Source organism: Vombatus ursinus, unplaced genomic scaffold (assembly GCF_900497805.2).
Source record: "Vombatus ursinus unplaced genomic scaffold, bare-nosed wombat genome assembly UNPS02014894.1, whole genome shotgun sequence".
Taxonomy (NCBI): Eukaryota; Metazoa; Chordata; class Mammalia; order Diprotodontia; family Vombatidae; genus Vombatus; species Vombatus ursinus.
Genome location: NW_020954672.1, coordinates 4835774 through 4860416, shown reverse-complemented (window position 1 = coordinate 4860416; position 24643 = coordinate 4835774). Strand labels below are relative to the sequence as shown.

At 46.5% G+C, this 24643-nt stretch overlaps 3 protein-coding genes across 6 annotated transcripts; 2 read left to right on the top strand and 1 right to left on the bottom strand.

Annotated features, from left to right (window-relative positions):
• The first annotated feature begins 1844 nt into the window (after window positions 1-1844).
• SDR39U1 (short chain dehydrogenase/reductase family 39U member 1) lies at window positions 1845-5376 on the top strand. The gene is given in 7 exon segments (XM_027843201.1): window positions 1845-1893; window positions 1896-1953; window positions 2385-2466; window positions 2847-2929; window positions 3279-3400; window positions 3914-4054; window positions 4476-5376. Coding segments are annotated over 7 exon segments (948 nt in total). The 3' UTR covers window positions 4889-5376.
• A 1942-nt stretch (window positions 5377-7318) lies between these two features.
• KHNYN (KH and NYN domain containing) lies at window positions 7319-19499 on the bottom strand. Of its 2 annotated transcripts, none has more exons than XM_027843197.1 (8): window positions 19226-19499; window positions 18660-18876; window positions 16684-18122; window positions 15308-15438; window positions 15097-15193; window positions 9383-9490; window positions 9011-9112; window positions 7319-8530 (listed from the first exon to the last, which is right to left on the bottom strand). In XM_027843197.1, exons 2-8 carry the CDS (start codon window positions 18858-18860, stop codon window positions 8149-8151), a joined length of 2460 nt encoding a protein of 819 aa, XP_027698998.1. In that variant the 5' UTR covers window positions 18861-18876; window positions 19226-19499; the 3' UTR covers window positions 7319-8148. The 2 variants fall into 2 exon arrangements, with proteins under 2 accessions (XP_027698998.1, XP_027698997.1); XM_027843196.1 differs by having other exon boundaries at window positions 19301-19499.
• CBLN3 (cerebellin 3 precursor) lies at window positions 18737-23825 on the top strand. Of its 3 annotated transcripts, XM_027843199.1 has the most exons (5): window positions 18737-18824; window positions 18945-19064; window positions 20990-21293; window positions 21636-21755; window positions 23218-23825. In XM_027843199.1, the coding sequence occupies exons 3-5, from the start codon at window positions 21042-21044 to the stop codon at window positions 23413-23415; spliced, it is 570 nt and encodes a 189-aa protein (XP_027699000.1). In that variant the 5' UTR covers window positions 18737-18824; window positions 18945-19064; window positions 20990-21041; the 3' UTR covers window positions 23416-23825. The 3 variants fall into 3 exon arrangements, with proteins under 3 accessions (XP_027699000.1, XP_027699001.1, XP_027698999.1); XM_027843200.1 differs by lacking the exon at window positions 18945-19064 and having other exon boundaries at window positions 18744-18824; XM_027843198.1 differs by having other exon boundaries at window positions 18815-19064; window positions 20995-21293.
• The last annotated feature ends 818 nt before the right edge of the window (window positions 23826-24643 follow it).

Sequence of the window (24643 nt, the reverse complement as noted above, 5' to 3'; positions counted from 1 at the left end):
AGACATCTGGAGGCACACACCCAATTTCATTTGTCTCTTTCTTATATAATAAATTGGGATTCACATGGTAGAATATTTGCTGTTTTAGACCTGTTGATTTTTCTGAGTGAGAACATCCAGATAAAGATCTCCAGAATCCTGGAGGGAAAATGGAAGTTGACACAGATTTGAGGGTTTTCTGAATAGAGGGGATAAAATGAAGTCACTGGAGCAGAGAAGATCACCAAGGAAAGAGCATGGATAAAAAGAATGTTCAGATAGAACACTGGGGAAACACCATGTTTAAAGGGTAAGAGGAGGATGAAAAGGCCACTGAAAAACAAAACTTAAAACATACTGATTAACTGGAGAGCCAAAAACAGCATAGCATTTCTGGGATAACATAAGCTGAGATATTAAGAAGAGTCTAGGGAGAATTATATTCTGAGTAAACCACACCAAATTTCTTTTGTAAGGGCAGATGGCCCGATTCTTCCAGACTACATAGGTAACTTTTAGAAAAGGGTTTCCTCCTTTTCCAAATTTGATTAACATAGCCATTGGAGAAGCACCTTCACACCAGTGAGGATGAGAATGTGGACATTGGTTATCTCAAGTTTAGGAAGTAACAAAAGTCTCATTAAATGTTTCTTTAGACTGTATCTTACTTCACTTAATGATCTCAGCTCCCAGGGATTTAATTACCATCTCTATGCTCATGATTCTCAAATCTATCCTTTCTGCTCACCTCCAATTTCCAATTTCCAGCTGTGTTTCAGACATCTCAAACTGGATGTCCCGTTGCATCTTAAACTCAATACATGGAAAAGAGAATGTATCATTTTGACTTCTGAGTATTTGACTTCTAAATACTAAAGTTAAGAAAATCCACTATCCTTGCCTTAAGAATCACATATTTATGTCAGAAGACAAATTTATTTTTACACCAATAAATGGGTTCTGAATAAATTTTTTTTAAAAATCACATATTTAGGGGCAATTAGGTGGCGCAGCAGAAACAGCACCGGCCCTGGAGTCAGGAGGACCTGAGTTCAAATCCGAACTCACACACATAACACTTACTAGCTGTGTGACTGTGGGCAAGTCACTTAACCCCATTGCCTAGCCAAAAAAAAAAAAAAAAGAATCATATATTTCAGTATCTTTGCTATTTCCCTTAAGAGCTGATTTCATAGATTTTAGAATGGAAGGATCCTTAGACACTTAGTCTGACCTCATTTCATGGATAAGGAAACAGTCCTCGAGAGCCAGGATATGAAACAAGTCATCTTCCCACTTCTCCATGAGAAAGGAATCAAGAATTTCAGAGATGGGAGGGATCTCAGGCCACCTACCTAGTCCAACCCTCTCCAGCATACCTCTCAGCCCATCAGAGAGTCCAGGTTTCCAACCTAGAACCAGGTGAGGAGGTGGATCCCATTGTGAGCCCCTCTGGTTGTACACCTGCCCACTCGGGCAGCCCCTTTTCTCTCCTGGTCCTCCTTCACTTCCTAGGTCACCATATGCCGGGAGGCTTCTCTTCATAACAGTCAAGGGAATCATAGATTTAACGCTGGGAAAGACCTTGGATGCCACCAAGTCCAACCCCCTCATTTTACAGAGGTGGAAACTGAGGCACAGAGCGGTCACACACCTAGGAAGCGTAGGATGCGGGATCTGCACCCAGTCTACCACAGAAGCAACAATACAGCTTCAGGAGTGACATTCTAGATGGGGCGGCTTCGTTCCCTTCCCAATGTGTCCCACTCACACAGTCCGGTCCCTTTAAAAGACGTCGGTTCTCTGGGCCCGGTTCCATAACCCCGCCCCCTCACCACACCTGGCCCCCGCGGGCTCTTAGGCGCATGAGCAGAACGCGGCGCGGAGGAGGCGGAACCTTTCGTAGTGGGGGCGGTGCCCTGCTGCCTGCGCAGGCGCACGGAGAGCCGGCCGCCAAAATGAAGGTGCTTATAGGTGAGTGGCGCCGCGGAGGGGGCATGAGTCTGGAGAGAAGCGTTAGGTGGAAGTTAGAGAAATTGCAAACTTTGACCCGCCGCTGTCCCAGCCTGTGCTCTGGCAACCTGACCTCGGCCGGAGGCTGACCTTCCCCTGCCCCAGGACTCTGATCACTTCGACAGTTTCAAGGGCAGCGATGGGGGGAGGGGCCCTGGCGAAGGACGGGGAAGGGGGAGGAGCTCCTGGGGGAGAGGAGATGGGGGGTGACGAGGGGAGGGGCCTTGTGGAAGAGGAGGGGGACGGACTCTGGGAAGGCAAGGAGGGGGAGGACCCCCGGGGAAGAAGGGAGGCGGGAGGGGGAGGGGAGGCCCTGGGCACAGAGGGGCACCGTGCCCTAGGCGAGGGCCAGGCTGCTTTCTGCCAGGCGGTGGGACAGGCTTCATCGGCAGGGCCCTGACTCAGCTGCTGCGCTCCCGAGGACACGAGGTGACGGTGGTCTCCCGCCAGCCCGGTGCCAATCATATCACTTGGGTACGTGATGGAAAAGAATTTCTCGGGGCCCTACCAGAACCGCCTCCCCTCTCTGGACTTGACAGTACACTATCATCCTGGTCATTCATTGTTTTTCAATAAAAAATTCAGCTGTTAAAAGGAACTTTAAAATAAATTGAATTTTTAAAACCGAACTTAAGCATTGCCTTGGTAAAGATAGTACATAAAGAGACCAAGTTTAAAGAAATATTCCAAGGTACAATTCTGTATTTTTCTTACTGAAGGTACCCCTCAAGTAACAAGAAGAAGAATCCTTCCTTTAAAGGATGTTGTGTCCCAGAAGACAAAACTGGGTAGAAAAAAAAACTTTGGGGAGAAAAACCAGCCCTGTTGGAACATCTTTTGCTTTCTTTCCACAGAATGAGCTTACCCACTCTGGGTTGCCCCCCTGTGAAGCTGTGGTCAACTTGGCTGGGGAGAACATCTTCAACCCCTTCAGAAGGTCACTCTAAGAGCTTGGGAAAGTATCCTCAGTGGTAGAGGCAGGGGATTTAAGAGAACCCTCAAAAAGGCATTCTGACTGCTGTGGACTTTGTAGAATGGTAGTTAGGGGATTTTCAAAGTGAGCAGACACCCCTAACAAATTCCTCCATCCCCTCTCTGGCCTCTCTCTCACACATATATCCATAAGGATTATTGAGGGACTTATGGATGGAAAGGGTCAGAAGTGACTCAGTCTTCAGCAGGAAAGTCTTGAAAACCCTTGGGCCTAGGGATGAAAAAAATGGTCAGAATGCCAAATGTAAAGAAACTTGAGATTCTTGAGATATACTTCTTCCCACTGACTACAGGTGGACTGAGGCCTACCGGAAGGACCTACTCAGCAGCCGTCTCGACACTACCCACATATTGGCTACAGCCATTGCCAAGGCCACACAGCCTCCCCAGGTCTGGGTCTTGGTCACAGGCACAGGTATATCACAGACCTTATCTCCCTCTCTGAGGAGAATTGGGGAGAGCTGCAGCTTGAGCTCTGCCCCTACCTAGGTAAGACAATGCCAGGAAAAGTAGTATCTTGGCTCCTGAAAGGGGTATGGTTTCTGCCCTACTGCCATCGCTATAGGACTTTAAATATCATTCCTTTCAGCTTCAGAAAGCCATAACCCTTTTCCTGCCCTGTTCTTCCCATCACCATACACATGCAAAACAGGCTCCCCAAAAATAACTTATACTTTACCTGAGGTGGTCCAAAGTCAAAGGAAAACCCCTTGGATTCCCTCAACAGAACCCAGGGAGGTGATATACAAAGGGATAAGCTATAATATCTCTGGTATCCCTTAAGGAAATACCAGAAGAGATCCTAGGGGATCAGGGGAGTGTTACGGAGCCTGTGGGTGTCAATGCAGCTGTAGCCATTGAGAGTGAGAAAAGCAAATGCTTAAGTCACTTGTGAAGGTAGAAGACAAGGACATTCTTTCTCTGACAGCTTATTACCAGCCCAGCCTGACTGCAGAGTATGATGAGGACAGTCCTGGTGGTGATTTTGACTTCTCAAACCTGGTGTCCAGGTGGGAAGCAGCAGCCAAGCTCCCCGGGGATGCCACACGCCAGGTGGTGGTTCGCTCTGGTGAGGGGGCTAGGATGGGTTTGGAACTCCTTAGGACTGGAGTGAAGTAAGTGGGGGAAGCAAGTTAGGAAACGTGAGGATGTGCATTTAAGAAGAAAAAATATGTGTATATATATATATATATATAACATATATAACATCTCAGCTCCAGAGAATTGGACTTTGGGCCAGTCTTTCAGGGCAGAGTGGTGGAAGAGATGGTGGATCTTGAGGCCCCAGAGAGTAAGCGATAACACCCAAATTGCCCAACCACTGGTTCTGGCAAAAGCCTGAGGCAGAATAGAATGAAAGACAAAATAGGAGGGGTACCTAGAAAAAAGAGGGGCAAAAAGTTATCAATCTAAGGGGCAGAATAAGGAAGCAATAGGACTACCCAGGAAGCTGTTAGGCCTGCCCTGTATAATGTTCTGATGTGTACCAGGTGCCGTGCTGGGCCGTGGGGGTGGTGCCATCGGCTCCATGCTGCTGCCCTTCCGCCTAGGCCTTGGTGGGCCTACTGGTTCAGGTCGACAGTTCTTTCCCTGGATCCATATTGAGGACATGTCAGGGATCCTGGTCCATGCTATAGAGAATAACCATGTTAATGGGATCCTGAATGGGGTTTCTCCAGCTTCCTCTACCACCAATGCTGAGTTTGCCAAGGCCTTAGGTGCTGCTCTGGGCCGCCCTGCCTACCTCCCTCTGCCCAGCCCTGCTGTCCAAGCAGTCTTTGGGCGAGAACGTGCTGTTATGCTGCTGGAGGGCCAGAACGTGATACCTCGAAGGACTCTGGCCAGCGGCTATCAATATGTCTTTCCAGAGTTGGAGGCTGCCCTGAAGCAGTGTGTGTCTTGAAAAGGCTTAAAGGGCTATTTCTCTGAAAGGGGCCGTCCTGTTCAGATCTTGATCCTATGTATATAACCAATTCCTTAAAACATTTTCCTGAGGCTCTCAGACTCTGTGTGTATGTATGTGTGTACACAAAACATATATGTATAAGATATTTATAATAAAGTAACATTAGTGACTTCATTTTGCCCCATCCACAATTTTATAAAGTTAAATTTTAATTTAAGTCACAAGATTTCCCCTCTTAACTGTCACCCAACTTAAGGAATGTCACAAAACTACCCCTCTCCCCTCAGAGTCTTCCAGTCCTCTCTACCAATAAGAAACCAGGTGTCTCAATCCTTATAATCCTGTTCTTATTTTTCACTCCCTCCAAATTGTATATTAACTGTGTAAAAACCAATGGTCATTGTGCTTTGCTACCAGGAGCCTTGGACCCAATTTGTTTCTGCAGCTGTATACCCTACTAAATATAAATAAGTCATTTGTCTGAATGAAACTCAGTTTCTTTATTGCACCATAACAATTACAACAGTATATGTGTATGTGCGTGTATGTATAAATGCATTCTGTTGTTTCTTTGCTAAGCAATTTGTCACAAATCACTAATCAGGTTACCTTGGGCCACCACCCTCCAGCCCCTTTCCATGGAACTCCACAGCCTGAGTTCATCTCATCATCTCATTTTTCCCTTAAGCTATATATAGTGCTATAGATACAGAGGATAAAGCCAACTGTTTTAACCAACTTGTGTTTGTTTTCTCTGGACTGGCCACAAGATTCCTTAAATGAGCTGCCAACAGGGGCAGCTAGGTGGCGCAGTGGATAAGAACACCAGCCCTGGAGTCTAGCTCTGTGACCCTGGGGAAGTCACTTAACCCCATTGCCTAGCCAAAAAAAAAAAAAAAAAAAAAAAAAAAGCTGCCAACAGGCCCATTCTTTTGGCATCACTGCACTGGTCCAAGCTCTCCTTACTTTGATTGATCTCAAGAGGACAGAGGCCCTTCCTTGATTTCCCCCTTCCACATAGGGTTCCAGGAGTTATACCACAAAATACTTTCTTGCCCCTTAAATTTTTTCTATTCCTCTTTCCAAATACTAACCAAAAAAACCCTTACCTTTTTTCAGGGATCTTTTGTTTGCCCCAGAAACAATGATGTCACTAATGGGACTACCTCTCCCAGGCAAAGCCCTAAGCCTCCTGGACAGTTAAAGAAAACCCAAACCTGTGACAGTAAAAGTTCATTTGTCAATATACTTCCAGAAGACAATCAAATATCCTCATTTTATAGATGATAAATCTGAAACTTAGGTTAAGTGACTTGTCCAGTCACAAAAAGCAGCTGGAACAAAAACCCAACATACCACAATGCCTAAACTAAAATGAGGCTAGAAAAGAAAGAACTGATATTTACAAATATTGTTTATAACAAGATCCTCTCTGTAGACTGATCATTCAAAGCACCAGGTAGTTATAGCCCAGCCCTTAGCAGGGTAGTGGTAAAGATACCCTTTATTTAGTAAGAATTACAAGAACAATAAAACTTTAAAAAATATATTTATAAATAAAGCACTGAAGCTGCCAAGCTATCTAGACCTTAAATGGGAATGTTAGTTTGTAAGGAGCTCAGGATTTCCCAAACAGGGACAGAGAAACCAAGAGCTGATCCAGGTACTGGTGCAGTATTACATTAATCCAGTTTCCCGGGGTCCTTAGCATCTGAGGTAGAGTCAGTCTGCCTTTGGTGGTTCCAAATAACAGGCAAGCATGCATTCATAAGGCAAGCCTCAACAAAACACATTTAGACATTTTGCAGTTTAAGGAAACTTGTCAACCCAACTGTCTGGTTCAGAAACAAGCCTTAATGACCTTATGAACAGACAAGCATGGCTTGAAATTTTATTTATGGTCTTTCTGCTACCAACCACACTCCAAGTACCAGCCTCCCTCCTCAAATACTAACCAAAATCTCTCTCCCCCCTCCATCCCGGACCTTTTGATAGGCATACAATGATGTCACTAATGTCAGTGCCTATCCCAAGCAAAACCCCCTTCATGGGACAGATTCCAAAGATTGGAGAATTAGAACCCAGTAATCCTATTCCTAGTTACAGCTTCCCAAAAGGTTCCTAAAGCACCCATGCTATCGTGGGTAGGGACTTGGGGGCGTCCCTGAGAAGAATATCTGAGATAAAGAAGCCCAGAAAGGATCTCCAGGGTAGGGATAGGGATATAACATGAACCCGATTCCCAGTCTACCTTTCTATCCTTTCTAGTCCTCTATTCCCCAGTCATTTGATAACCAGCGTTTTTAGGTAAATGGATTATTATCAGGTGACCATCCCTATTGTTTATGCACATACACCACCATTACGCACACATCTCATACATAATACAGGTGTGTTCCTATACATGGATTTTAGTAAGTCAAATGATTACCTGGGATCATTTCAGAGAAGTTTTATTATCATTCAACTGATTGTGGCTTCCCAATATTTCTGCAAGTTTAACCACAGCCACACCGTCAAGTTGTAGTTAATGATCAATAAGCAAACAAATAACCTAAACAAAAGCTGCCTTTTTAATGAACCCTGAAAATATTTTTGTAAACTTAATTATAACACATAAATCCAAATGTAACTATAGGATACATTTGGACGGGGAGTTGTCTAAAAGGGAAACAGCCTAGGACTTCTAACACTAAGAAGCCAATCTAAGATCTGTTTGGGACCCACATGGATACCAAAGAATTTCACCTAAAATGAAATGAACCCTGTGAACTGGCAGATAACCATACCTGGAAATTGGTAGAGTTCCAGGCCCTTTCTCCTCAACAGGTATATTTATTTCCTTCTTATAGATGAAGAAATAGAAGTTTAGGTTGAGCCTAAAGGTAGTTGAGTACCGCTTTGCCAAGGGTACTAGGACCCAGGCCTAGAACCCAAGTGTCCTGATTCCTAGATGAGTGCAGTTTTCACTACCTCCTTGCTGTGTCCACATGTAATCTCTCACATAACACAAAGACTTCCAGGGTTTGGCACAATCTAATACTCCTCCAGTGTCCCTGGGAACCAAGATAGCCATGGAGTGGTCCTAACCTCCTAACCATCTGGATCCAAGCCTGCCAAGGGGAAAAGAGGTCCCTGCTTCCTGCCTCTCTGCTTTGCCCATGGTTCCCCACATCTCACTCTTTAGTCAGAAGCAGGACCCAGCTATCCAGATCACTAGGATGCACCTCACCAGCAACCTCCATTCGCTGAAGGGCTCAGAAGTTCAAACTGAGCAGGGCCTCTGACAGCTGGTTAAGGTCCCTATTAGAGGGGTTCCGCTGTAGGATGAAGTCCACCTTATGGTCCTGTCCCCAAAACACCTCCAGCAGCTTGTGCCGAAGCCGCTCAGTCTCTGTTGCCCTTCGTAAGCCACTCATTCCCTCATCTTCCTCCTTTTGCTCCTGCTGCTTTGGCTGAATTTCAGATTCTGTCAGGCCCCTGGTGTGGGGTCGAGGCTGAGATCGAGGTCGAGGTCGAGGTAGTGGTCGAGGCTGGGCTCCAGATCGAACCTGAGATCGGGCCCTGGAGCTGGGTCGGGAAGGTCGGTTATGGGGAGGCCCTTGGCAACCGGTTGATCGACCTCTTGAAGCCTGCAGCCTGGGAAAGAGGACGGAGACACTAAAGAGTTGAGGGAGAGCAGAGACCATTGCCCAAGTGCCCTCGAAGGAAGAGGAAAAGAAGGACCATAACCATGGAAGTTCTCAGAGCTTAACACTAAAGAGAAAAATCAACCCACTGCTATAGCAGAGTCTGCAAAGATAAAAATCTCTGAAAAGAAGGTCTAGTCCAGAAAAGGCTCACTGAACCTCTAAGTCCTACCATACCCAAATACCCTGATAAAAAAACCCATAATGTTTGTGGGGGCCAAGCAAACTTTGTCTCAGAATTCCCTAGAAGGGTAGTTTGAATGTAAGTCCCTGGCAATTCATCCAAATGCTCAGACAACTGGCACAGAGAGAGGTCACAATGCCACCCAAGCAACCTGGGCTGAAGCTTTCTGTAGTGGAGACTGTATAGGAGGGGACCACAGAGTGGCAAGAGAAAAGGAGCAAAGGAAGGGAAGGTTTGACTGTTTACCTATTTGGTTTCTTGAGGAACTCATCCAGGGTGGGGCCTTCACGCCCCAGTGGGTCATCTGGGACCATGAAGATGTTCCCCACAAAAGTGAAGGGCAACAGACTAGGCCAGAGATAGAAGATATACCATCACTGAAATCATCAAGAACAACCCCCCAAACTTGACAGCCTGCCCCCAAGGGATGCTTCACCAGATACTGGGGATGGTTCTAAGCCTCAACAACTCATCCCACCAGAACTATTAGGAACCATTTTCAGCTCTAGCAGCCCAAACAACTTTACTTTCAACCCTTATCCCCCATGGACAAACCAGAACCGTTTCAGAGGAATGGGAGAAGCCCTGTGCCCCATTCTCCAAAAAAGGCTTCCTCACCGCTCTCTGATGATTTCTGCCCATTTCACAGATTCATCTGACAAGTCTCGGAACTGGTCGTTGGTAACAATGATGCCATCAGTTTCTTCTGCCAGCTTCACCATGAACCTGCCCACATGAGATAAAGAGTAATGGATTTGTTCATTCCTGGAATTTTTAAAATCCCTTCCCCACCCCTCCAATTCAGATCTGGGGAGTCCGCATAGACACCAAAACCTACTCCCATTGATCAAGATTTCTGAGCTTCCTCTCACTTACCCCTTTTATCCCACATTAGCCTATCTACCATCATTCTGATAGAATCCTAATAGAGCTGCCCCCCAGCCCCAATATTCTAACTTCCTTATGGGCCTCACTGAATAGCAGGTGTGTCCTGATTTAACCACACAATCTGGCTTTAACCCTACCACTGACCCCAGACTCAATCACAGGCCCCACTGAATGGTAGGCCCATTGACCCTAGCTAGCCAATGCCCCCAGACTCAATATCCTAACTTTCTAATATAAGCCTCACTAGAACAGCAGGTGTGTCCATGTGATGGAATCCTAGCCACTGCCTCTAGCCAGTCAGTGCCCCCAGACCCATAAACTCATATTTCTCACAGAAAGAGCAGATATTTCCATGCACTCAACCACAACCACATATATCTATCTAATCTCAGACAGGACCACAAGTCAGCCAATCAGAAAACTGCAGCACCAGGATGCCCAAGCAGGATGTGGACCCCAAAACAATAGAAAGGACTTTCCCTAAATACAGTAATAGCAATAGCTGTCCTTTAGGCAAACTTATAATGTAGAGAGGCTTATCATAATATCATTATCATACATATACGTCCCCCCCAAAAGGGTTTTTCTATATGCATTGTGGGTAACCACATGCATAGTTCCACTGAGGCTGGGACCCCTCTCCTATTACCTGATCCCTTGACAAAACCCTCCTGCCTTTTCAATATCCATATATTCTATTATGTATATAAAAATCCTTGTCTTCCTCTGATAAGTTACTGTTTCCTCTTGGAACCCAGCCTACTTCTGAGAGGTATCATTCCCAATAAATGCCTTTGCTTGGACTGGAGATGGTCTGAGTCTGAATCCTTTCAAGATGACCTCCACAACACAACACAAAATCACAACAATTCCAACTATCTAAAGCTTGTGAAATAGGAACCTGGGGACCAGGAAACACCAAAGAGTCAGCACAGAAGACAGACCCAAAGGAATAACCTCACACAACTTTGAGGAGTTATCTTGGGCTCTCCAGACTCAAACTGCTGAAGAGACCTAAGACGACAAACTTAACTCCTGGGCCTTATCTCATCAGATCCAGGGCTGCCTTCCCATCCCCTATACTTTCTGCCATTTTCTTTTCACTCTCTTTTCCTCATCCTGCTCTTGTTTCTTCTCTCCCATTCATTTAGCAGCTATTTATTGATTCTCTTGTACCCTCCCTACTCTGTGCTAGGTAGACCCTATACAAGACAGCATCATCCTGCCCCTGTCCTCTTGAACATCATACTCACACACGAGGCAGAATGAAATAGTGAAAAAAAGAGGAGAGGCAGAAGACCTGAATTCAAGTAACTCTGACATTTACTAGTTGTGTGATACCAGATGTTACATGACTTCTCCGATACCAAGATACTCTTTTATAAAACAGGGATACTTATACTAGTGACTTACAGGATTGTTGTCACATTTATTTACTAATAAAGAACTATTGAGAAATAATGTAGAAATAGTGGAAAGGACTCTAGAAAAAGTTTCAGGTGAGATCTGGGTTTGAATCTCACTAGTTATGTGATTTTGAAGGAGTCAATGAACTTTCCCAAGCCTCCTTTCCTCATCCACAAAATGGAAAGCAAAGGATCATAGATTTAGAGCTGGAAGAAACCTTAGGGCTCATCTTATCCACTTCCCTCATTTTACAAATGAAGACACTGAGGCCCAGAAGGTTAAGTAACTTGCCCAAGGTCACATTGGTAGTAAGTTTCAGAGGTGGGATTCAGACCTTGTTCCTCTGGCTCTTAAATCCACTGCTCCTCCCATTGATAATACTTGGCTCACAGAGAGTAAGAAGTTAAGACCAAAAATGAAAGTTGCATTCAGAATGCGGAAGGTCTTCACTTCTAGGCTAAGGATTCGACAAGGTTTTTGAGCAAGTATCAATGGATTATCAGTGGCCACAAGGAAGGGAATGGAATGGTGAAGACCAGTTAGGAAGTGACTGCAACAATCTAGGCTTGAGGTCATAATAAATGAGGACAGTTGAGATCTCACCTCCTTAGGCAATCTGGGATATCTTCCAATACCAGCTCCTAGGAGCCTTATCATCTGGTCCCAGACTCCCTGCAGACACTGGACTGGCTTAGCCTACTGCAGCTTAGAACTGCCTGGACTCAATGACCTACCAGCTTTATTTCACATGACTTTTTAAATAATTCCTACGGCATTTTGTTTGTACTTCTCATGGAATCGATCACATCCTGCCTGGTGTTATAATTAAATATGTTTCTGGTTTTCCCTGATCAATTTACAAACTCCTTGAGGGCAGGGTCTATATCTTATGAATCAACGTCTACCTCCACAACATCTGGCATCCATCCCCTCTTCTCCACTCACATTGACACCACCCTAATTCACCTCTCCCCTGGACTGTTACAATACCTTCCAAACTGGTCTCCCTTTTCCAATCCATCCTCAGCTACCCTCCATAATCTACTTTTCCAGGATTATTATATGTCATTCCCCTTCATGCACTCCTCAGTCCAGCCAAAAGGTCTTGCTATTCCTCACACTCCACAACTTCCTCTCCCCATGCCTTTGCATAGGCCATCCCCCTGCCTGGCTTGTACTCCCTCCTCACCTCCACCTCTTCAAATTCAAAGCTTAGCTCTACTGCTACCCCTTACAAAAGGTTTTCCCCAATCTCCCCAGCCACTAGCTCTTTGGCTTCAAAATCACCTTGTATTTATTTTGCATATATTTTATATAAAGGTAGCATAGCATAGCAGGTGGAAAGCTGGCCTTAGATTCAGGAAAAACTGGGCCCAATGCCTGTTTCTGAAACACACTGCCTCTAGGACCCTGAGCAAGTTAGATAACCTCTCAGTGCCTCCAAACAACTCTCTAAGAGCACAAATGAAATTAAAGGCCTCCCTGGCTTCAATTACTAGCAGCGTGACCTTGACCAAGTCACTTAACCCTGTTTGCCTCAGTTTCCTCATCTCTAAAATGAGCTGAAGAAGAAAATGACAAAGCACTCCAGTATTTTGGCCAAGAAAACCCCAAATGGGGTGATTGGAGAGTAGGTGGAACAACAACTTAACATCACAAAAATACCAATCAGCAAGGGGAACACCCACAGAGTTTCTGGCCCCAACAGAAAACAATTGCTATTTACATTCATTCTAAGACATCAAAACCTAAACAAGGAAGAGCCTCAGATGCCTGAGCTGGGGGCTATTTTGGCCATTCCATGAAAACCAGAATGATTGGAATTTAAAGGCTTAGTCAAGAAGCTTCATCTGAAACACAATGGGTTTTTTTAAGCCTATTTTTCTACACCACATTTCAAGAAATAAATGAAAATTGCACAGGAGGAAAAGTAAATTGCCCCAGCTTTTTCAAAATAAATAAAATTTTAAAAATTAAAAAAAAATCTAGCCACTAAACCCTGTAGAGTGTACAAAAGAAGATGATTAGGACGGTGAGGGACCTTAAGACTATTGCACTGGGTTGGAGGAACTGGAAACATTTAGCTCAGAAAAGATTAGGAAGGATGTGAAGGTAGATGCAGAAGGAGAGATGAAAGTTGTTCCGCTTGGGGCCCAATATAGAAGATAAAGCAAAGGATGTAAGGAGCAGAGAAGATCATTTTCTAAAAATCAGAACAATTAGGTTCAATGTGAGGAAAGATTCCTATGGCACATCTGCACAGGTACCAAAAAGCAGAGACATCACCTTGCTGATAAAGGTCCGTAGAGTCAAAGCTATGATTTTTCCAATAGCAATGTGTGGCTGTGAGAATTGGACTATAAGGAAATCTGAGTGCCCTGGAACTGACTTTATTGAATGATGGTGCTGGATGATGAGATTAGCTGAAGCCTTTCAGGGGATAACACTTGCATGCTGGAGAAGACTTTTGAGAGTCCCTTCAACAGCAAGGAGATCAAATTAGTCAATACCTAAAGAAATTAATTCAGGCTATTCACTGGAAGGTCAAATATTGCAGCTGATGCTAAAATACTTTGGTCACATAATGAGACGACACAACTCACTGGAAAAGACCCTGATGTCGGGAAAGATTGAAGGCAAAAAAATTTACAAATTTTTTGAAATTAGAAAAAAAAAGATTGAAGGCAACAGGAAAAGGGGGTAGCAGAGGATGAGATGGGTAGATAGTGTCATGGAAGCAATGAACATGCTGGGACAGACTTTGAGAGATAATGAAGGATAGAAGGGCTGGCATGCTACGATCCATGGAATCTAGGGAGTGCAGGGTGAGATTGAACACTGAACAACAACAACTTCTTAACAATTAGTGCCATTTGAAAGTGAAATGAGAAGTTCTGGGAGGTAGTGGGTTCCCCCTCAATAGACAATCTTCTCTACCCCCTCCCTAAAAGAATATTCTTTGCTCAAGTACCAGTGGGAGTGGGATTATAAAGATGATACTGAGTGGTTTGCCATTTCCTTCTCAGCTCTTGTTACAGATGAGGAACTGAGACAAACAGGGTCAAGTGACTTGCCCAAGGCCACACAGCCAGTAAACATCTGAGGTCAGATTTGAACTCAAAAAGATGAGTATTCAGAGCTCCAGCTCCGGCACTCTAACCACAACACCATCTAGCTGCCACGGAGCTTCCTTACCACTATGAAATTCAGTGCTTCTCTCTAGCTAGCTGAACACTTCTATTCACCTAGCCTTGTATGTGTGAATTTAATTAATGAATGAACACAGTCAGAGCAAGTTTCTGACCTCAGAAGAGATCATCAGAGATCTGAGATGGGATCAGAGATGCTTGTGCTCAAGGGGCCTCAAAGAACAGAATCCAGCCCCTACATCCCTGACAGGAGCTAGATTCATCACTTATTGAATTAGAAGGACCTTAGTCTAAGCCTCTCATTTTCCAAATGAGGAAACTGAGCTTTAGAGACTTGGTGGCAGAACACAGATTTGATTCCTACTCCTGTATTCTTTTTGCTATTCCTCCTGTGTTCCGAAAGTACTCCACCTCCAAGAAAGAAAAAAAGTACCCTCCCCAAGAGAAACTGATGGTCCTCCCCTAACCCATGACCACAGGGAAAAATATACTTTCCTGGTATTTTTGCTGAATTTCCAGAGACAGGACAGAGGCAAGCCACACACACACACACACACACACACAGACACACACACACACACACAGACACACACACACACACACACACACAGAATGGAGGGGTGGGGGAGAGAACTGGGACTGGCACAATTATAAGTAAGCTCTGTGTTTTTGCCTTTCTTTGTATCCCCTACACTTAGCCCAGTCCCTGGCACACAACATTTAATAAACTGCATGGTGACTGTCTGAACGGACATGGCAGAAGGGGCACTGCTACCAACTTCCCCCAACTTGGGCTGAGAATAGGTTCTTCTAACCTTCCCTCCTCCATGGTTCCATATGCCCTCCCTTGGTTCCCCTGTCACCAAGGCTGGGGCTGGGGGAGAGTACCTGTCATCATAGGAGGTAATCCTCTTCCCTTCCACAATTCGAGAGGGGGTGACAGAGAGCAGGCTGAGGGACTGTAGTTTAGTCAGGAAATGACGTTCTGTGGGGGAGGGATCCGGATGAGGGTGGGAAGGGATTGAATGACCTGGTTAGTCCCTGGGTAAGGAAGATAGGGAAGATGGGTAAATAGAGTCTGGGGTGAAACTCTGCTTACCTTTCACCTTGGCATCCTTCCTCAGGCGCCACTGAGGCAAAAAGACAGTGATCTCCCGGTGCCCTCGATCCCAGAAATACTGAACAGCTAAGGCTATGCCCCGACAGGAGAAGAAATGCTGCAGGCCATGGCTGAAAAAGCAAATGGTTGGGATTAGATTGTTGTTGAACCTGAGAACAAGATTCTTCATACGTACCTCTATGTCTAAGGCATCCTCCACAAGGCTCAGAGAGGGCAGACAGACCTGTCTGTGGCCCTATCCACTGTTTTGGATATAACAACAATCAACCAGTGAGGTAGAACTAAATCACTGGCCATAGAGTCAAAAGTATAGGATCTAGTCCAACCTCCTCTCTCATTTTATAGAGGAGGAAACTGAGACTGAGGTTAATTGACTTATTCAAGCTCCCACAGGTACAAAGTGGCAGAGCTGGCATCTGAATGCCAAAATCAGGACTCTCCACCTATGCTGACTCTTAGCCTCAAGATGTAACACTGATGCCATCCCTCAGTGTCTTTAGTGAGGCATTATCTTTAGAGATGACCTGAGATCAGTTTATCTGGTAACCAAGACACAGAAAAGATGGCTTTCCCAAAATCACACAGCAAATCAGCCACTCTGCTGCGACTGGAATCAAAGACTTGGATTCAGATCTCAGTCCCTTTCCCAACTAGCCACAAGACTGAAGACAAGTGGCATCACGTCTCTGAGCCCCTGTTTCCATGTCTTCACCTACAAAATGCCGACAATAATCAGCGGTGTGTTGACAAATGTTTAACAACTGGCTCCCTGGAAAAAAGACAAATACCCATAACACATTTACATTTAATCTGCATTGTTAGCATTTTCTGGACTATTTTCTTAAGTCTAGACAATGAACAGAACAATAAATTAAGCCTTTATCTGTAGCATTTGCCAATTTTTGAGTGGTAAATGCTCACACTGAAAAGCTAACAATCTGCTCTAACCTTTCAAGCTGGCTACCAGGACAGCACTGAATAATACTTTCATTACCTAATTCACCATGTTGCTTCAGGTGCTTTGTTGGAACACAAGAGAGCTAAGAACTTGGAATCAAGAAGATCTAAGTTCGAATCCTGCTTCAGACACTTCCTAACTGGATGAGCCTGGACAAGTCATTTAACCACTGTCTGCCTCAGTTTCCTCTACTGTGAAATGGGGTAATTAAATAATATATGCCTCATGGTGGTGTTGTAACAATCAGTAAGATAATATGGGTAAAGCTCTTCACAAACCTTAAAGTATATAAATGCTAGCTATTATTATGCTTACTATTATTATTTTCTTTAAGCCCCCATGCCTCAGGGAGTTTCCTAAGCAGTGCCTTCAGGCTGGAGGTCAGAGGTGTACTCACATCATAGCTATATTGCTGCCATCAATGATAACATGTCGAAGACCTGTTGCACCAGGCACGTTAGTGAGGTTCAAGGAAAACGGGGTCTTCAGGGCCTCCAGAAAGCGCTGGGTTTTGGTCACCTCACAGCTGCCAGCAGTGATGCCACCTAAGCTTCCCTTTAGAGGCTCCTGTCCCTTAAGTCCCACTGACTGCCCATCCCCGGGCTTTGGAGAAAGAAGCCATGTGGGCTGAGCCCCAGGTAGAAGGTTGGGCTCCATTGGTGGAGAGGATTCTCCATTGTTGAGCTGAAGGAGGGGCATCATGGGGCCCCTCCACTGCCAGTCACATACCACTGCCTGAGGAGAATGGCCATAGGAATCAGCTGCAGCCTGGTTCCCCCCCAGGAAGTCAGCCTTGACAGTGTGTGGGCTTGGGAATTGATCTTTGCTCTGGAGCTCTTCTCTTTGAGACATGTTACCTGATAGCTCCTCTCCTTCCAGATACAGTTCTCTGTCCTGGTCCTCCTCCCTATTATGTCCCCTTTTCCCACAATCCCTCTGCCCAAAGTGCCCATCTCTGTCCCAGTCTCTCCCCATAGTCAAGCCATCCTCATTCCAATGTCTCTCCCCAAGGAACCCATCTTTCTCCCAGTCCCTCTTACTAGATGGACAATTTCTTTCCTCAGGGATCCCTTCCCTACCCCAGTTTCTCTGCCTAGGTAATCCCTCTTTGGGACTCCCTGGTCTCTCCAAGTTTCTTTGCCCAGAGAGATTCTGTGTATGTGAGTCCTTTTCCCTGACCAGTTCTCTGATTCTCCTGGAATCCTCCTCTCCCATGGACCACAGTCTTTCCCAGTCTCTCTCTACAGGACACTCTTCCCTAGCACAAACCCCTTCCCTAAGCCCTTCCTGATCAACAGATCTGGTGCCCAATGAGACAATGTCACCCTCCCTGACTTCTCTGCCCTCACTTGGAGTCTTTCTGACAGGGTCCTCCCAACCACCATTCCCAACGAGAACTGGGCTCCTCTCTTGCCTCAGAGGAGGTTCTGGCAGTCCTTTGCCCCTACCTGCCTCTCCTGCCAAGTTTACCAGCCACTCCTGGACAGACACAGGCAAATCCAGGAGAGCCCTGGATTGTTCATCTCCATAGCTCCCAACGAGGGCCTTGAAGGCCTGAGTCACTTGTTCCCTGGCACTCCTGGACTGTGGCCACTGGAGACCACCTTGCCTCAGTCGCCCTAACAGATCTTCCATCCTGCTCTGGGCCATGACAAAGGCTTCAATCAGGCCCCCCAGTAACAGAGAGCCCGGGGCTTGGGGCACCATATGAGCTGAGGTACCCCAACACAGACAGTCCAGGAAGAAACCCCCAGCTCCAAAGAAGACACAGTTCAGGGCTGCAGGATAGCTGACTTCCTCCCACACCTCTGGGTTGCAAAGGCCTTTCAGGTACTCCTGGAGGAATGGAAAGGGAAGGAATGGTTCTTCTAGTTGATGTCTGTTCTTCCCATTTCTCAGTTCTCTTCTCTCTACCCACTCTTCACCCCCCACCAATGCTTCCAGTATTGGGGCTACACACAGAGAGAGAGAAAGCGGACAGGGAAACAAACCAACAAAAGAAAGGGGAGGGGGGGCGGTGATATTTAGGAAGGATAAGGAATCTCAGCTCTCACTCCCCACCCCAACCTCCTCTCCCAGCTTCTGTACGGAAAAGTTGAAATCTGGCAGCCTGAAAGAAATGAAACCAAAATCAAAAGACAACGAGAGAGCCGGGAAATCCCCTGAGTGATGGGCCCTTGACGTTGCCAGAGAGACAGGGAGAGGCAAAGGAAGTGGACAAAGAAGAGCAACAAGCAGAGTCCAGCAAAGCTTCCTGGAAGCTTGAGGAAGGGGAGGTTCTCCAAGAGCAGGAAAGAGGGCCCTCCTACGGCCCTTCTCCCTCCCCCAGCCCGCCACTCCAAGCAGCCTGGGGAAAGGGAGAGGAAGTGTTACCTTGGCTCTGCCTACATTCTCTTGGGGCCCCTCCAGCTGCAACCAGATGTGGGGGCTCCCCGGGCAGGTCTTCTCAAGGACACTCAGCTGCACTCTGAAGATGCGTTCCACTTGAGGCCGCTGTTTAAGCACCACGTCCTCTGCATCCGCCAACACTGTGAAACGGTCCGTGGTCCCAGGAGTGGTCCCCGAGGGGAGCATGGTTGCGAAGCCAGCCCTGATAGTGTAGGAAGAAGACAGGCTCAGACATGGCAGCCCCTCTATCCAAATCCTCTCCGCTACCAGGATCGGATCCGGCTCGCAGCCACAACCTTGACCAGCTCCAACGTCATAACCCAGAACCTGAAGTCCTAAAGGGTTATCGAGCCACGCTCCCACCTATTACTCCGCCCCCTCGGTCCAGCCGTAAGCCCACCTCCCCCAGCCTGCTCCACCCCCCTTCCCCCAGCTGACCCCGGGGACAAGACTCCCAGTTCTCGTCCTTACTGCCCCGTCGTGGGGCTCTAAACCTCTGCTCCTCTATCTCTGGGTTTCTGAGTCCTCCTCTCGTCGATCTCACCTATTACCTCTATCCCTCCCCTGGGGAGAAATGGGAAGGTTGAAAGGCACTTATCCGTCTTGGCAGTGGGCTCCTGTAGTACCTAGATCTTATTCCCAAGGATCTCGGTGTCCTACAGCTTGTGAACCCGAAGCTCCCGCCCTGGAGGTAGAGGAGTAAGAGTAAGCAGGTCTCTAGTTCAATTGGACCCTCTCAGACCACAGGTTCCTGATTCTCTCTCACGTACACAACTGCTTTCCTCCTCACTTCCTGGTCAGGGGAGGAGTTTACCCAGCTCCACCCTGAGGCTGACCTAACCCTAGGGACTTTGGGTCTCCACCCAGGCTTGGGGGGGGGAGGTGGGGAGGGAGTCAAAAGAGGTGGTGGGGAGAGGAAAGGCGGAAGTCGTCCAGAGGCTTGCTCTATCCAGTATCAGGCCCTACCTAAGGAGGGCATCCTCTCCTCCCTGTCCTCCATTCACCTCCCCTCCTTCCACCTTTCACTTCTGACTTCTTCCTGCTCTCCTGCCTTTCTCCCTTCTGTCTCTCTTTCTTTTTTCTTCCTGCCTCTGTTTTCCATAAGTCTCCTTTCTGCCGACCTTCCCTTGTACATTGTTTACTCTATAAATTGGAAATGGCATCCTAGAATCCTAGAATTTTAATATCTGTTGAACTGAATTTTAGAGCTAACAGGGTCCTTAGAGATTGCCTCATCCAATCCTCTTAACTGTGCAAAGACAAAACTGAGCCCTAGGGGTTGTTACTTGGACCGAAGTCAAGTTCTCAAAGTGTAGTTCAGGGACCCTGTGGGGACAGGGGAGGGTGATAAGGGTGAGGACCACAAGGCTAAACTATTTTCATAATAATACTGACATTTTAATTTCTAATACAGTAAATACCCATAGATATACTCCACAGAAACAAAAGCTCTTTGGAGGTCCTTAATCATTTTTAAGAGTTTAAAGGGGTCCCAAGACCAAAAAGCTTGAGAATTCTTGTCATGGGGCTCATTAGTGGCAGAACCTGGCCTAGAACTCATGCCTCACGGTCCCTGGTTCACTTTCCTTTCCAGAACTTTAATCATATGGGAAAAGAGATGGCTACCCCTTTTCACAGCTTCCTTTGATTCTCAGTACAAGAAAAAGATATTAAGGAGAGTGGAAGGACGGGGGAGGGAATAAGGCTGATTAAGGGAGCAAGATAATAAGAATTAATGCCATAATAATATATAGTTATTATCTATATAGTTAAGGTTTGCATAGCACTTTGCATGTTATCTCATTTGTTAAGGATGAAGAGGAGAGAAAAGCAATATTATACTAGCATTAACAGCCATGTATGTAAGGAGTTGGGGACAAAAGGAGCAGCCTCCCCCCCCCCCATACACACTCCTATCTCTCATCAGCTCTAGCTCCTGCCTCACTGGCTCTGAAGACTCTCCCTGGGGTCCTGGCTATGGTCCCTCCTGTCCCTCCGTTCCTTCCTGGGGCCCATTGGCTGTCTGTTGTACACTCTGCCAAAGGGGAGGGATCCATAGCAGAGGAGGCAGTGCGTGGCAGGACACAGAGACACACAGATCCTGTGGGTGCCAGGTAGAGATGGAACAAGAGCTAGAAAGACCAGTTGACAAGGAGACTAGGGTGAAGAAACAAGAGGGGCAGTTAGTATAAGACCAAGGGAGACAAAGAGGAAGAAGAGAGCAGAAAGGAGAAAGACTGTAGGAGGGAGAGAAAGTGAAGGAGGGAGAAAGAAGAGCTATAGAAAGTGAAGTATAGTGGGCTTCATCCTTGCAGCGCAGGGGATAAAAGTGGTCCTGGACACTGGGAAAAACCACCTGAGACTGTGATGTCTTTCCTGACCCTTGTACTGCTGGCCTTCGGATCTGGACAGGCACAGGAAGGGACAGAGCCTGTCCTGTTGGAAGGAGAGTGCCTTGTTGTATGTGAACCTGGCCGGGCAACCGCAGGAGGTCCAGGTGGGGCAGCCCTGGGAGAGGCTCCCCCAGGGCGGGTGGCCTTTGCTGCTGTCCGTAGCCACCATCATGAACCAGCTGGAGAAACAGGCAATGGTACCAGTGGCGCCATCTACTTTGACCAGGTAACATTCCTCCCCCACCACACCCGTCCTACCTGCTGAACCCTGAGTGGAGAGGAAAACTGCCTTCTATTCTGAGTCCCACCCAGTCTTCTATGTTCCCAGAGTTCATCTCTTCTCTCTTCAAGAAAACCAGCCCCATAGTTTTTCTCCCACTTTTGCCATTTCCTACACTTTTCTCCCCTTCCCCCAAGTACCCTCATTCAAGAGTCCTCCTTACTCCTCCTTACCCCATTCATCTACTCCTTCCCCCTACTCTACCTTTTCCTTTCTCTACTCACCAGAAACTCCTCCTTCTCACCCCTCCCATATTATTTTTTCCTACCCCTCTCTCCCTCTGCCTAGGTCCTGGTAAATGAAGGCAATGGCTTTGACAGGGCCTCAGGCTCCTTTATTGCCCCTGTCCGTGGTGTCTACAGTTTCCGGTTCCATGTGGTGAAGGTATACAACCGCCAGACAGTTCAGGTGAGCCCAGAGCCCTGCTTCTCTCAAAGCTCAAGAAGAGAAAGAGATAGGCAAAGACAGGATATCCCCAACCCCATCCCTGACTCATGCTGTGTTTCTCACTTCAGTTCTAACCTTCTGTTTAGTCACCCACCCCCACTTTAAGACAGTGGCCACAGGATTCCACAGTACTCTGGATCACCTCGAGTTGGTAACCAGCCTGTGGCCAATGAGTGACTGGAGATCCTGGCAAAGTCCAAAGGTCCACTTCTTTTTTTTTTCAGCCAAAGACAAGGTTCATTAAAGATTCACCATATTGGCCAGATTCTTAAGGAATCTGAGCACCTGTGAGCTAGTGGCCAGATTGTAAAAATCTCAGCAGTGGCTAGATTATAAAAATCAATTAATGGAGACAAGATAGACCTTATATACAGAAAGACTATGGGAGGTATCTAGGAGTGGCCAAATAGTCTATGAGGTAATAAAATTCCAGGGAAATAGAGCCCAGGCAGGATTAAGGGTGGAAAGTGGCCTGGGGCCATAGGGAGACAAGAAAATGGAGGGCCAGGCTAGGTCAAGGATTACAGAATTGGAGGTTTGGGTGTAGCCTATAGAAAGGCCAATTGACCAATCGTGGCCTCAGGGGAATGCCAGAGATCTCCTTGATCAAGTGGGAGAATTCAAGGGCAATCCAAGGGTTTTCTAGGGCCCATAGACAAATGGGGCCCAAATTGGGACACAGGTCTCACTTTGGGCCCATACCTCATCATTCCCTCCTCAAACAAATGGGACCCAAATTCTTTTGGGGTAAAGGGCGACGGTCTCGGCTTCTGAAACTGCTTCCTGCTGACAAGGAGCGTAGAGCTGTCCCTGCCTCGGTCCCATTTCATTTAAGGGGTCAGACTTCAGAGTACGGCTGACCCACGGCCATATCCAGTGGGCTAGAGACCAAAGGTCCACTTCTAAAGGCTGAATGGTGGTGGTAGGCCGGGTCAAGGGAGATGGAGTATACTTAGCCTTCCTGGCCCAGGGAATTTGGAACCCCTGGCATAGGAAGCTTTAGGGTCATAGAATCCTAAGATCATAGACATAGAGCCTAGTCAACCCTTGCTCTCAGGAAGGAAAAGAAGGAAAGAAGCATTTTTTAACTGCCTGCTATATGCTAGGCACTGTACTAAGTTACAACAACCCTAAAAAGTAGGTACTACTATTACTTCATTTTACAGTTGAGGAAGCTGAGTCAGACAGAAGTGTCTTACCCAGAGTCACATAGCTAGTAAGTGTCTGAGGCTAGATTTGAAATCAGGTCTCCCTGAGGCTAGGCCCAGCCCTGTATCCACTGAATCACTTAGCTGCCTCAGAAATGATCAATGATCTCATTGAAAGAATGGCCATACTATAAACCAAAGATCTCTTAGGCTATCGGGGAAGGTGGGGGGTCCCAGGATAAAGGGCCTAATACCCCAAATTCTCCCATCCCCAGGTAAGCCTGATGCTGAATACATGGCCTGTGATCTCAGCTTTTGCCAATGACCCTGATGTGACTCGAGAGGCGGCCACTAGTGCTGTGCTCTTACCCCTGGACCCTGGGGACCGAGTATCCCTGCGTCTGCGCCGAGGGAACTTGCTTGGTGGCTGGAAGTTCTCTAGCTTCTCTGGCTTTCTGATCTTTCCTCTCTGAGGGAAAGTACCCTTCTCTCCTCTTGCTAGCCCCACTACTACCCACCTCTTACCCTGACTTCTTTCACTTCCTTTCACCTTCCTCTTGGAATGCAGGAATGTCAAGGGACTTTCTTCAAGGGGGAGGGACTTTAATCAGCTGTGGGTCTCTAATTTTCGTTCATTTCAACACCAGCAGTAGTATCCCTGGAGCAGGGAGTATGACCATATATTCTTCACCCCCAAATCATAAGGCAAATATGGCCTGAGAATAGCTAATCTTTTAGATAACTGCTGTTAAAAGAACGCTTTCTTTTTCCAAAAATTGTCATCATACTAAAAATCCAGGATATATAGCTGACATATTCAAATCCTATTCTTCTGCATGGGCATAAGTGCCAAACCCTCCATAATAAATAAATGAGTTGAATGCATGTGTAAAGCCAGTTTTGTCATCAGTATATCCCTCCAATTTCAGCCTAACCTACCTCTCTCTCCCAACCATAATGCCCCATTTTGCCCTGTATTTCTCTCTCTTCCAGTTTCCATAACCCAGGACATGCTATTGGCATAGGTAAAGAAACTGCTACTAATTCCCTATCTCTACTGCCCTCCCCAAAACACATTATCTCCCAGCTATATTTTGGGACAGGTGGCACAAACTGGGCTGACAGGAACCCCACAGAAACCCAGATGGTACCAGCCCCAGAGTGCATGAAAACTGTTTCCTGTAGAGAGAGCCAGCTCCTCAGTGCTGTCCAACTGCTACTTGGTATTTGGTATGGCCAGGGGGTTAGTCATGGTGGAGGGAGGGAAAACAAACTGAAGTGAGAGAAGACCCCAGGTGGGAAGTCAGGCCCAGGTATCAGAATGGAGCAGTCCCATGCCAAGGACCCCAGAGATCTTCCTCAATAATAATAGCTAGCATTGATATGATGACACTTTTAGGTTTGCAAAGCACTGTACATATATTATCTCATTTGATCCTACCAACTATGCTGTGAAATAGGTGCTGTTATCCTCATTTTAAAACCAATGAGGAAACTGAGAATGAGACAGATTAAGCCAGAGGTGGGGACCCTGTGGCCTCCAGGCCACAGGTGGCCCTCTAGGTCCTCAAGTGTGGCCCTTGGACTGAAGTTTGGATTTGATCAAAGGGCTGCACTTGAGGACCTGACTCTCAGTCTAGCTTTCACTCTCTCTACTACAACACCCTCAAGGCTGACTAGTACCCTACTTGATTCACCACA

Bases quoted from the DNA above. Each gene is read 5' to 3' on its own strand.
- KHNYN (XM_027843197.1), bottom strand. From the start codon at position 18,860: ATGCTCCCCTCGGGGACCACTCCTGGGACCACGGACCGTTTCACAGTG. The intron at 9,113-9,382 runs GTGAGGAAGCCT...TCTCTGGCCTAG, and splicing joins GCAGAAATCATCAGAGAGCG to TCTGTTGCCCTTCACTTTTG. The intron at 8,531-9,010 runs GTAAACAGTCAA...CCTCTTTCCCAG, and splicing joins TTCCTCAAGAAACCAAATAG to GCTGCAGGCTTCAAGAGGTC.
- CBLN3 (XM_027843198.1), top strand. From the start codon at position 18,908: ATGGCAGCCCCTCTATCCAAATCCTCTCCGCTACCAGGATCGGATCCG. The intron at 21,294-21,635 runs GTAACATTCCTC...CCCTCTGCCTAG, and splicing joins GCGCCATCTACTTTGACCAG to GTCCTGGTAAATGAAGGCAA. The intron at 21,756-23,217 runs GTGAGCCCAGAG...TCCCATCCCCAG, and splicing joins ACAACCGCCAGACAGTTCAG to GTAAGCCTGATGCTGAATAC.